The sequence below is a fragment of the Paramisgurnus dabryanus genome, chromosome 20 (assembly GCF_030506205.2).
Source record: "Paramisgurnus dabryanus chromosome 20, PD_genome_1.1, whole genome shotgun sequence".
NCBI classification, from domain to species: Eukaryota; Metazoa; Chordata; class Actinopteri; order Cypriniformes; family Cobitidae; genus Paramisgurnus; species Paramisgurnus dabryanus.
In genome coordinates, this window is record NC_133356.1 from 31799990 (window position 1) to 31812926 (window position 12937).

The following is a 12937-nucleotide window of genomic DNA, read 5'->3' on the forward strand; positions in this document are numbered from 1 at the left end:
AAGCACTGTTGATTTTTTTCGCTTCTGTGTCCTCTATGTTTTTGAATCTGGCAAATGCTCAGGTAAGCCACGGGCTAATTTAAAAAGATTTTTGCTTACACAAAACTAAATTTAAGGATTGTTTCTCGCAAACCCACAGTATACAGTCAGATCACAACACCTGAAATATAGCTTATGGCAAGATCTGCGTGGATTACGACAAAGTGCGGAACGTTTCTTTTTACAGACCCACCATCATCCACTTTCTGCCTCCGCCACTGATTAAGTTAGTTCTTCAGCGTTTTAAATTACTATTTAATTTTCTGCGGACAATGCTTTTCGAGAATAAACGGAGGTAAGAAATTTAAGACTTAGGTAAATTAAATTTAAGACCTAGGATAAAAATCTGGGTGTTTTTAAGACTTTTTAAGGCCTTAAATTTAACATTCTGAATTTAAGACATTTTAAGACTTTTTAAGACCCCGCGGGAACCCTGATATACTGTCTGGATGGATCTCGCCTCATTCTCTCACAACTCTTTTTGTTCATTTTAGACTTTATATAAATCATTTAAGATTGCTATTATGAGGATAATCGACAAAACTGGCACTTTTGGGATGTTTATTGTTAGTTCAAGCAGTAAATTAGCCAACATCATCCTATAATATACAAAATCTTTGTAAATAAATAACTCTTCAAATGAGGGTTATATTAAAAAAGAACTAACCTTTATGTGATGCAACAAATCTTCGGCCCTTCCATGTCCCAAATACCCATCTTAATTCAGAATGTATTATCTTAATTTAATTCGTTAAGAAATATACATTTTATTGGCATATTTATAGTGTATTGCATAAGTCTATTTAGAATGAGATGTTACAATGTTACAGATGACTTATTTCTTTGTTTCAACTTGCAAGTGGCGTGTAGATTATTAGTCATGAATAAATAATGTTAAAACCTGTGTAAATTTCTCATTCTTGACAAAAGCTGTGTGTGTGCGCACATTTAAATAATGTCGGGCTGTAAACGGGTTTGGGCTCTTAAAAAGCTGTCAATCTAAATGTACGTTCGGGTTCGGGCTGCATTCTGTCTGGCTCCGGACATTTCGGGCCTAACTTTTAAGGCCCGATTACAGCTCTAGACGATTGTCTAAATAAAACGTAAGCCAGCCACTTCTGTTGAGCGCGCAGTGTTCTGAGATTTTTTTTATTTTTTGCGCAATGTTCTGAGATGATGCCGAATGACCACTGAATATGACGTCAGCATCAAACATACGTTGAGACGGAGACGAAAGATCTTGATGATTATGTGCCAAGAAAAGCTTTTAAACGAAGTAACGCCAACGCAGATTGAAATTCTATCAGAATAGGACACCTTATAGTCTGAAAAAATTTGGAAAAAATAATACCTCTGAGACCAAATTTACAACTTTTAATTGCCTTAAATTTGACAATTTTGATTGATCACTTTTTAATACTTTTTAAAACCCCACGGACACCCTGATGGTTAATATATTTTCCCGCTTTAATTTTTTTGTGGCATGAAGCTTTCATTAGACCAATGAAATTGACGAACAAACAAATGAACTTCCCATCATTCTGATTACGGTAGTCATTTTTTCACCCTCATCATGGCACAGAAACGGAGAAATGCATATGATGCAGCTTTCAAGTTGAAGGCGATTGATCTGGCTGTTGGAAAAGGAAATAGAGCTGCTCCACGGGAGCTTGGTGTTAATGAGTCGATGATAAGACGTTGGAAACAGCAGCGTGAGGAATTCAGGGGGAAGAAAAGCAGATGGCCCGAACTAGAAAATGAGTTTGAAGACTGGGTAAACACACAGAGAGCAGACGGCCGAGGTGTTTCAACTGTGCAGATCAGACTGAAAGCCAAAACAATCACCACCGCAATGAAGTTTGGGGATTTTAGAGGTGGACCATCGTGGTGTCTCAGATTTATGAGACGTAAAGGCCTGTCCATCAGGGCACAGACGAGTCTGTGTCAGCAGTTCCCTCCCGACTATGAGGAAAAAGTTTCAAACTTTCGCACATTTACTGATGCAAAGATAGCGGAGCATTCCATTGGCTTGCACAACATCATAAATATGGATGAGGTTCCTCTGACATTTGACCCGCCTCTCACTCGTACGGGAAAAGCGATTCGTGGAAAGGCGATTCATCAGTCACGCTGAAAGCAACTGGGCATGAAAAAACGCACTTCACCTGTGTTCTGAGCTGCACGGCATCGGGAGAAAAGCTTCCACCGATGGTGATTTTTAAACGCACGATGATGCCAAAAGTAAACAAGAAGGATGGATGACGGAACGCCTAATGCATGAATGCCATACGGAGTGTTACGGCAGGCGACCGGGAGGATTCTTTCACAAGAGCAAGGCATTGCTAGTTTTGGACAGCATGAGGGCCCACACAACAGATTCGGTGAAACAAGCCATCAAGAAGACAAACTGTGATTCCTGGAGGCACAACAAAGTATTTGCAGCCACTCGACATCACTATCATCAATGGGTTTCGAAAGGCTGGACTGCTGCGTGTTGAAGAGGGCTCAGCGGGGGATTTGCCTCCAGATGAAAATGACGAGAGTGACAATGAAAACTATCCAATATCAGAAGAAGCAATTCTGAGGCTATTCCACTCCGACACTGAAGGAGATGACTTCAGTGGTTTCAGTGCACAGGATGAGGAAGATAGTGACAATGACTTGCTTGTTAGGCTAATGTTTACTGCTATTTTTTGTTACAAGTCATGTTTCGTTAAAGCCTTTTATTTTTGTTACAAGCCGAGAATTTATTTTGTTACAAGCGGTGTTTCATTAAAGCCTGTGTAAAGTTAATTTGTTTCAATGTACCGGTAGGCACCTGCGGCTTATAGACATGTGCGGCTTATTTATTATATGTTATTCAAAATAAAAAAATCAGTGGGTGCGGGTTTTATTCAGGTGCGCTCAATAGTCCGGAAATTATGGTACCCGAATCTTTGAAATGCTGGATAATTATCGTTTGGGGGGTCGAATAGAGATCACGATCTTTTAACGATTAATCTTGCAGCTCGAATGCGTATGTGCGTGTGTGTGGAAAATGTCCAGCCTCACCACCATCCCGTCATCCATCCAAGGCTGGAAGAGCATCTTCACGGCTGTCAGACCCTGTGCCTTGCAGCATCCCCGGTCGATGTTAGGGATCTTGGTTACAGGTTGATTGACGAGCCGAAACTGCTTTATGACGCCACGGCACATGGGCCCCAGCTTTTCCACAGACTCCTTACAGGTGAGAACAAAGGACACGATCTGGGAGAACTTGTTCCCGATGCCCTTGCCCTCCCCAGACAATTTCTTCACCACCTACAACAAAACAAACAAATAGAAAACAGTTTAGTTTAGTTTTGCACAATGTGGTGTTCAATGTGGTGCTTATGCCATTTTCAGGACGGTGTCGAATGTGGACAGTATCTGGCTCTGGTAGTCCTGAACATTTTCCACCTCAGCCAGGAGGAACGCATGCCGCAGGAGCCGCGTGCAGGGAAGCTCTCTGAGAAGTGGTGCCACCTGGAACTCCCCGTGGCCCAACGCAGAGACAATGCCTCCGGGTTTCACCAAGGCCATGAGGAGCATGGTGTAGAGGTCTTTCCTCTGATTGTAGTCCTCCTTATGGTTCTCCTGCACCTGCCGCCACTCCTGCGGTCACACAGGAGGTGAATCACAGTTTTGTCCACCCCACGCTTTACGGTCAATCATCAGCACAGCCGGAAACCTGGACCGATGAGCCTCAACACCGACCCATGGGACCACTTGCTCAACCCCTGGCAGCCTTGAGGCACGGTCCACAGGAAACCACCTCTGTCACCATGGTGTTCCAACCGGACACGCCGCAGATGTGACGTACCTAAAACACACATCGGAGTGAGAGAGAAAGAGATCAGACATCAATCACAGATCAGCATTCATGTATGTTAAAGGGATAGTTCACCCAAAAAAGAACATTTTGTCGTTGTTTACTCACTCTTATGTTGTTACAAACCCGTATTAAATGTCTTTGTTCTGATGAATACAAAGGAAGATATTTTGAGGAATGTTTGTAACCAAACCATTCGTGGACCCCATTGACTTCCATAGTAGGAAAAAAGAATATTATGGAAGTGAATGGGGTACACAAACGGTTTGGTTACAAACATTTCTCAAAATATCTTCCTTTGTGTTCATCAGAATATAGAAATTTATACAGGTTGGTAACAACATGAGAGTGAGTGAATGATAACAGAATTTTCATTTTTAGGCGAAATATCCCTTCAAGTAATCAATACTGATGTATTTATCACTATAAAACAGGTGTGAAGAGACTAGGGTTGTAACGGTATGGCGGTATACCATGATATTAACATGTACGATTATCATACCGTAAACATTTGCTTATTCACGGTTTTGAAAAAAATTATAAATATAGCTGCAAGCAGCGATACCGGGGTCAAGCCGAAAAGGGCACAGAAGGGTGTAAAGTTGAGTTTGGATAAGCAGACCGAAGAACCTAGGTAAACCTAATGATTTCAGATGAAAAAACGCAAAAATAATCAACAAAAATAATCTCTGTTCTTGTCTACTGCAATCGTCGTTCTGTTATTGACAGTCATGGAACATTAGAGCACTGAAGAACATGTGAGTGATATTTGCAGTGGCAAAACATGTGTCACACAAGGGCGTAGGTTTGATTCTGGCATTGGTGGGGACATAAATAAAATGGTCGCATTGCAAAAACTGTTTATCACCGTTTACTTGACATAAACAACAGACAACTCAGTATGCACTTTACTCAGTGACATCTGACTCGCCACCCCCGGTGCCATCCCAAATTTAATGTACTATAATAAACAATTCGTTATGTCCTAGAGCCTAATAAACAGTAGCTGTTTAAGTCTTTGTCAAAAAAAGAAAATCACATAGTAACATATATGAATCCATATTAACTTTATAATATTGAAGAATATGCAATTAATATTTAATTCTTAATTTAATTTTGCCAAAAAATCCCAGTGTTGAAGTAGGTATATATATCATGCTGTTTCCTGAACACAGTTTATTAACGTTTCTGTAGTTTACATTAAATCTTCTTTTCATTAACAGACAGTTAATCAGTGTGAAAAAAATAGTTTGTTTAAAATGCAACATTATGTCTACATCTGTGCAAGTAATGACCACAGTGCAGTAATGAAAGTATTCAGCAATCATGACATGAATTCATGTTTTTACCATGTTGGGGTTATTTTCTTTCATGGATTAGGGACCCTCTAAATAACCTTGCCACCCCATTTATAAAAGGTTGACACAAGTTTGCAACTCCTCAGGGTTAACATGGGATTGTCCTGTATTGGTGAAAACACTGTCCTTGAATCATTATGTGGCACAACTTTTTTTGTGCATGAAACAGTTACAGTGGGTATAATAATACTTTCTTCCTCACTTACCTGTCGCCCGAATAATCACGCACGTCTTGTTGAGTGAACTTTGGCGCGTTGTACAAAGTGAAACCATCCTATCACACGTAGCGAGTAAAGACAAGCCCATCAAAAAGTGATGTGCGTTAGAGAGGCGGGACTCAAGAATGCTAATCCAATCATATTAGCAATGTGCGTTAGAGAGGCGGGACTAAAGAAATGCAAAGCCAATCATATTAGCGATGTGACTTACGGAGGCGGGCATTGCAGAGAACGAAAACTGTTAACCGTTTGTGTACCACTTAGAGCGTTATTTTTACAGAACGGGATTGCAAAAGATTTCTAATCTAATTTAAATGATTTCTGACAAAAATATAATAAGTAAAAAATAGAAAACACAAGAACAAGACGGACATTAGTGGTTATATATGAATACAGATTAAATGTTTGGTCGAAATTATTGCTAGGGACAATTCAGTCTTCTCTGAATATTGGTAGGGACATGTCCCTAGCGTCCCACCCTAAATCTACGCCCATGGTGTCACAACATGTTACAACAAGTTAAATGAGTCAAAATACACCATCCCCATGTGTCTACAATGTTCTGATGCAGAGAAAAAGCTCTTGCAAAAACGGTTGATAAGGTATTCTCATTGGTTGCTAGAGAGTAAATGAACATGCACCAGTGATTATAGTTCAATTCATGAAAGGAATAATCCATGAAGACTCATGGTTTTAGATGTGTTTTTGCAGTAGTTATAGGCAAAAATAGCCATTTTCTATCTCAAAACCACTAGGTGGCGCTATGACAAAACTGTGCATGCAACCTTAGGTCATGACTGTGTTACATCTAGCTAGTTTCATGACTATACACTTTAGTTAAGCAATAAAATAGTTGTATGACCATAGGGCTTGCTTGATATGAAAGATTTTGTTCAATTATAGGGCCACCTAGTGGTGGAGGCATACCATTTTTTTTTTGTGTGGCCTCAGACTGTGGTCGTACATCTGCGTATCAAATCTGGTGAAAAAATCTCTTTTCGTTGCGAAGTTATAACCATTTATGTGTAAAAAATGCAAAATTTAAAGGTAATTTTTTGTTTTTTGCATTTTTCGGCCATTTCTGATGAAAATTTTAATATAACGCCAATAGAACTTTTTGTTCAGAAGGTAATGCAATATTCTTCCTATGGTGTTTTCGTGTCGATCGGAATAACGCTCGCGGAGTTATTCGCGCGTGTTTTTTAAGTGCTATTTTGATGCACAGGGCTAACCGTAAGGCGAATCCTGGCATGTTTGGTATCGTTGGACTCGGCGACTACTCAGGACTCCAAAAAATCAAGTCCCGTGAAAATACTTTTATCGCAGCCAAAGTTATAGGCGTATAGAACATTCGTCTGACCACTAGGTGGCGCTGCAACGAAACTGTGCATGCACCCTCAGTTCCTGACTGGCATCTCGAGTACCAAGTGTCGTGTCAATAGGCCTAAGTTTGGCGAAGATACAGCCTAAAATCAGTTTTTTTGCGCTCTATGTAAAATTCGTTGACGCGCTATACGAGAACGGATTGGTTTATCGAAATTCTTTTAATAAATTTTTGCCTTGAGTGTCTCTAGATGCTGCATACCGATTTTCGTGGCAATCGGGTAAAAACTCTAGGAGGAGTTCGCAAAAGTAGGTTTTACGAATATTTCAAAATGGCGGAAAAATTTTCATGACGGAAAATAACGTCATAGGGTCTAATCGAATCGTCTTAAACCAAGGAATCAGAGGAAACAAGAATTTCGTTTCTAGGACTTACGGAGCAGAAGTTATAAGCAAAAACGTAAGTGCAACTTTGGACTGTTGGTGGCGCTAGCGGGTTTGAGATAGAGACTCCAAAATTGCTAGGGATATTATTTGGACTGTCCTCTGTCAGTGTGCCAAATTTCATAACTTTCCTATGTACGGTTCTATGGGCTGCCATAGACCGCAATGGAACAGGAAGAAGAATAATATTTAAAAAGAAAAAGAAAAAGAAAACTAACGGATACAATAGGGGTCTTCGCCCATTCTGGGCTTGACCCCTAATAAAGCAGATCTCACGCGCGCTGCTGCACATATGCAACTTCATTCCACGACCTCACTCGTTTAAGTACAGCAGACAAAATGTCAGAGCCAGAGACTACAAATTCTAACCTCTATCCCCCGCCGGAAAAAAAATTAAAATCTGCAGTATGGGAATACTTTGGGTATCCAAAAAACTAACACCTTGAAGATGGATATCCAGTTTGCAAGAAATGTGGACAAAGAGTGGCTGCAAAAGGAGGAAATACGTGTGCTACCATATTCGCAAACACATCCCTCTGTGCAGATAAAGGTGTGTTTTGTTTATAATTTAAAGCAGCATTATTTCCGTGATGCAGAGGAAATCCCAAAATCCAGTCATGAAAATTGGACATAAATCGGAACCGGATTTGTGTTTAATTTTCGGCCGATCTGTTTTCGGACACAAAGCTGTTATATAAATGCGCCTCTAAAGAGAACTTTTTGAGAAAAGTCTTTATGGCATTTTCTTTCCGTCTAATCTCAGTACAATGCGCACATGTCAGCATTGTTTACATGGGAATGCTGGTAACCTTTTCTCTCTTGCGCACTCGCTCTCGTTCTCTCAAAACACTAAAGCCCATTTAAGTGATTTATATTACAAGTCAATTTTAAGTTGATTATACGTAGGCCATATCTAAAGAGAAGTAACTTATTCCTTATTTTGTTCAAATGAGAGATGCAGCTTAATTGTGTCTATTTTTATTCAAAAGTTTCTTTTTTTCACAAAAAGTTTTATAAAATAAACCAAATGTTTAACCAAAAACCATATCTGTTTGCATTCATTTAAGGGTCAGTTTAGCTGATGATTATAATGATGGTTTAATCCCATATACCGCAAAACCGTGAAAACCATGATAGCTTCCGAGGCGATTATCCTACCGTGAAAATCTCATACCGTTACAACCCTAGAAGAGACTAAGCCTTACCCGGATGTGGTAACCAGACTTGAAGAGGTATGTGTTGCCTCCGGCCCCAACTTCAGAGAGCACCACCACACCCTGATGGGGTGCCAGAAGAAAAAACGGCGGCAGGAAAAAGGCCTGTGGAGTGGGGATGCCGCCTCTAACGAAGCCGGGTGGCTCGGGGGATAAAACCACATCCGGTCTGACTTTAGGATGCGCCGCTTTCGAATGACGCCCTTGATGTCCTTGTAAATTTGGATGGCCATAAAGAGGCCTCTCTCGCTGTCCTCCTTCAGCCAGGGGATGTCTGCAGATGGGATGCCATTGGAGTCTTCCCACAGCCGCACCCAGCCATCCAGCTCCACCTGCAACACATCACATTTAGTTATTTATTTTCCATAATATGGTGGGGGTTAGTAACCAAGGGATTTTGTGAAATGCTTTAACATTGCTTATGTATGTTGTGATTTTACACTTACAGAATAGTCACTCTGTGGCAAGGTGGTGGCAGACGCAGTCTGGCTGTTTGAGGTCGATGATGACTCCTCTGGGCGAGCATCAGGGGGAGACTAAACAGCCTTGCTGGTGGAGGACAGCAGGGGCTTCTTGTGCTTGCTGCGCTTTGCCTTCTTGCTCGTTTACGCAAAGGAGTCTGTTCAGGATGCTCTGCAGTTGCTGGCACGCTGGTGGAGAGCGGCAGCTGTTCGGGACTCCTGACGAACACAGGCTGGCTGGTGGAGATGGGCAAGAAGACTGTGTCGTCCAGAGCGTCATCGGACCATGACAACTGGGAGGTGGCAGCGGCTGCAGGGAAGCTTGATTTATTTAATCATTATTTATTTAACACACCACACTTCTTAACTACTTTATTTACATTTCCTTGCATTTGTACATACATACTTGTACATACCATCTTGTATTTTGTCTTTAAAAAATATATATTTTCTTTTTTTAATCTATTTTTTTGCATATTGTGTATTTTATTAATTCTAATTGTATTATTTTATTGTCTGTATCCTGTCACACTTATTCTGTGCTCTAGAATCTCACCAAAACAAATTCCTTGTATGTGCAAACATACCTGGCAATAAAGCTCTGACTGATCCTGGTTCTCTTCTTGAAGAGCTGGAAGTGGCGGCAGGAAGATTGGAATCCGGTGGAGGCTTCTGTGAATTACAGGGAAGTTTTAGCTTTGAGGTTTGTCTTAACCTAGCATGTGTTTAGTAACAATCACGGCTGTTTAAAGTCACCGTAACCTACCTCTCTATCGAGAATGTAGCGCCTGAAGCACTTCTGGGACTTGGTGGTGATGTCCTTCTCCTTCATCACCAGCCACTGCTTTGTAGAGGTGTACGCCTCCTGCGCCATTTTCTCTCTTGGCCGGTCCCAGCTTGTGCAGGCTGTACCACTGCCGCATCTCGAGGAAAGTGAACGACCTGAAGCGGTCCTGCCCATAAATTGCCCTGTCCACGTTGACCTCGAGGTAGCAGGAGACCGGAGGGAACAGCTGCACATACCTCAGGAGGAGGTCCTTCACCCTCCGGTCATTAATGGTTTTATTTTTTGAGATGCTGGCATTCTTTTACATGCAGATCAATGATACTGAAATGTCACATAATATAATTAATTTATGGAAAAAGGAATTATGAAAAATGTTGATTCTGTTTTGTGCAACACACTCACTACTTAATGTAGCCAACATCATTTTCGACCAGCCATTTAAAGCTTTGGCCATTGTATTTTCCAAAGGTCAAATGAAGCTGACCGAGATACTGCTCCTCTGATGGAGTCGAGGTGAAGTGCCGACATCTCTTTTTAGCTGAAGACACAGACATTTTAATGACAAGCACAAAAACATCATATGCTGCAGTGGAAACATAGGGTGGAAACACATCAACTGCCCTAGTGCCAAGATATATGTAGATATACCTTCCTCACAAGCCGTCTTTTGGTCCTCGACTGTTGTCTTTTTGAAGCACGTGTTTCGATTCGCCAGTGCCTTGGCCTCCTTTGTTGCCCTAAGAAGGCATTGTTGCCTATTTTTTGGCACACTTATGTCAAAAAAGCTTAGCTTGGGCAGCAATGGATCCATCTTCTCCTGAAGGAAACAGCCTGTTATAATCATCATGATGATAAAAAATTATTCTTACCATGACAAATACAGAAGGTCATGATTTAGGTTATGGGTTTTACAGTGAGCGAATTTGAATATCTGTGTACACATTATAAATGCACAAAGTCAGGTGAAAAGTTAAATTCTAGGCTATTTATTGGGCAAATAAACATTTATGATACTTATTTCCCCCACTGTACAGTATTTTACATGAGGTGATATATAGAGATTTATAGGCTTTTGGTCATAGTTGCAATTAAAAATAAAAAGTTATATTGAAAAGAACTTGATTTGGCCATTACCACAGATCAAGCTATTATTTTAGCCCATTCTTATGTAAATTAACCAAATGTTATTATAGTAAAAGTGTAATAAACAAGTTTTTTGGTGAAATGAATGTCATTTGTATGACCAGAGTGTTACTACAAATACCACGAAAATTAACCATGGTTTTACTACAATTAAAACCAAAAAAACATGGTTACTGTAGTAAAACCATGGATACCACAAAATAACCATAGGTTTGACAACCATGTTTTTCAAAAACCATAGTTACACCACGGTTACTGTAGTAAAACCATGGTTTTGCTGATAGTAATTAATACACCTAAATAACATGGTTACTACACTTTTACCACAATATGTGAATGTGTAACGATCTTGATACCGGACGCTTCGTTGTCACGTATCAACGAATAAATAGTTAAATCACGTAAATTTAAGCTTGTACTTTGACATAATATTATCGTATTTCTCTGTTTTTACATGATAGTATATCATTTCTTACCTTCCAATTATCAATTCTATTTCCAACCAGTTAGTCGGAAGGTGGACGTAGACGGTTCGGCTCTCTGATTGGCCTAGAGTCTACAGTGAACGTACACTCTGGGCCAATGACGGGCCATAATTGTCTACGTTGAACGTAGACTTTTGCACTTCGCTAAAAAAGAAAAAAAAGTAGAAAAAGGTGAAAAATAGGATTAAAAAAGGTGCAAGCACGAAAAATACATCTTATTGAAATACATTATGTTGATGGTCGTTCTAAGTGACAAGAAAAAAAAGTGAAATTCGTGATTCAATTACGTGACTATGTCAAGACCTGCCTAATTTAAGCTAAAACTCAAGATTCATGTTCTGAGCTTGTTTTTGCGATCAGTACACTGGAGTGGGAAGAATTAAATGAAACGCAGACGGAAGGCATAATATGAATGTCAGTAAGTGCTAACTTACTTACATATCACGGTTCTGATCATTTCGGACGAATCCAAGAAACACCAGAATACATTGCAACGTATAAGGGTCCACTCTTTAAGACGCATCCCACATTTTAATCCAAAACAACGAAAAAAATTAGAAAAAAATCCTGAAAGATCCGCGCTTCCGGTTAGTATGATCGATCATGTTTATTTTCAAAAAAATATCGATTCTTAGCAAAGTCACGTCTTTCTGCTCTGCGTTGGAATCTTCCGAGCAAAACTGCGCCTTACTGTTTTGTCCAATCAGATAAGATTTGAGAACTTAAAAGTACATTGGCTAAGTGAGGTGTCATTTGCACACCTTAGTTTTTGACTGGATGAAGTCAAAATGAAACCAGCCAATGCCTATTCAGCAACGTTTTGATTGATGGGGTAGTAACCAATCATGAAACGATTACAGGGATTCAATTTGCGTCTGTAAAATGCACCTTTTTTTTTACTGTCTATGGCGCTACACGGAGGCGTGCGGTGCGTGCGTGCGTGCGTGCGTGAATGCTATGGCTAACGTTAGCTCAGAGTTAAAGATACGATCAGATTTTCTCCAGAGGTTAGATATAAACATCTCCATTGTGAATCGTTGACTGCAGATTACTTTTTTGTTGTTGAGAGTGTGAGAGCCAGAGATGCATCGACTAGTAAAGGTGCTGTTTAGATACAGTAAGTTGTAAAAGTTTGTTTTGTTATGTTGTTCATGTATTTACAGTTTTTTTTGTTTCATATTGTTTTTGATTATAAAAATAACAGTGAAGATGACTAATGTTAAGGCACGAGTTTTATATGGGTTCACTTTGCTATGACATCATGTTATGTAAATGCATATATATGAATCTGATGCATTAAATATTTAAAAACAAGAAAATAAGATATGCGGGGGAAAATATGAGTATTACCGGCAATGCTGAGCATCATAAGCATAAGTTATCTAGTAGGATAAAGCGTTTGTCTGTCTAATATTCAGGTCCCATTATGGTTTAAAAAAATAACTAGAGTGTAATTTTCAGAGTGTTGGTTTGGTTTTGTCAACTCAATGCTAATGCTGTAACTTTGAGATTGTTTAACTGTCTTATGCCCCAGGTACAGTAAATATACAATAGACATCCATAACCCTGCCGAACAGACTTAAGCTGGCTGGCTGGTTTTAACTGGTCTCCCGGG

At 39.9% G+C, this 12937-nt stretch overlaps 1 protein-coding gene across 8 annotated transcripts in view; it reads right to left on the bottom strand.

Moving 5' to 3' along the window:
• LOC135732328 (uncharacterized) overlaps window positions 1-11957 on the bottom strand; it is a 32802-nt gene extending 20845 nt beyond the window's left edge. For 3 of the 8 annotated variants that reach the window (XM_065250331.2, XM_065250281.2, XM_065250322.2), the window contains exons 1-9: window positions 11761-11953; window positions 11314-11466; window positions 10343-10511; window positions 10097-10232; window positions 9674-10015; window positions 9495-9579; window positions 8893-9217; window positions 8438-8778; window positions 3091-3880 (exon numbers count right to left, since the gene is read on the bottom strand). In XM_065250331.2, coding sequence (XP_065106403.1) covers window positions 8706-8778; window positions 8893-9217; window positions 9495-9579; window positions 9674-9928 — 738 coding nt within the window. In that variant the 5' untranslated portion in view covers window positions 9929-10015; window positions 10097-10232; window positions 10343-10511; window positions 11314-11466; window positions 11761-11953 and the 3' untranslated portion in view covers window positions 3091-3880; window positions 8438-8705. Of the gene's footprint in view, window positions 1-3090; window positions 3881-8390; window positions 8779-8892; window positions 9218-9494; window positions 9580-9673; window positions 10016-10096; window positions 10233-10342; window positions 10526-11313; window positions 11467-11756 lie in introns of all 8 variants that reach the window. The other 5 variants (XM_065250341.2, XM_065250313.2, XM_065250290.2 and 2 more) reach the window with 5 other exon arrangements.
• Window positions 11958-12937: the final 980 nt, after the last annotated feature.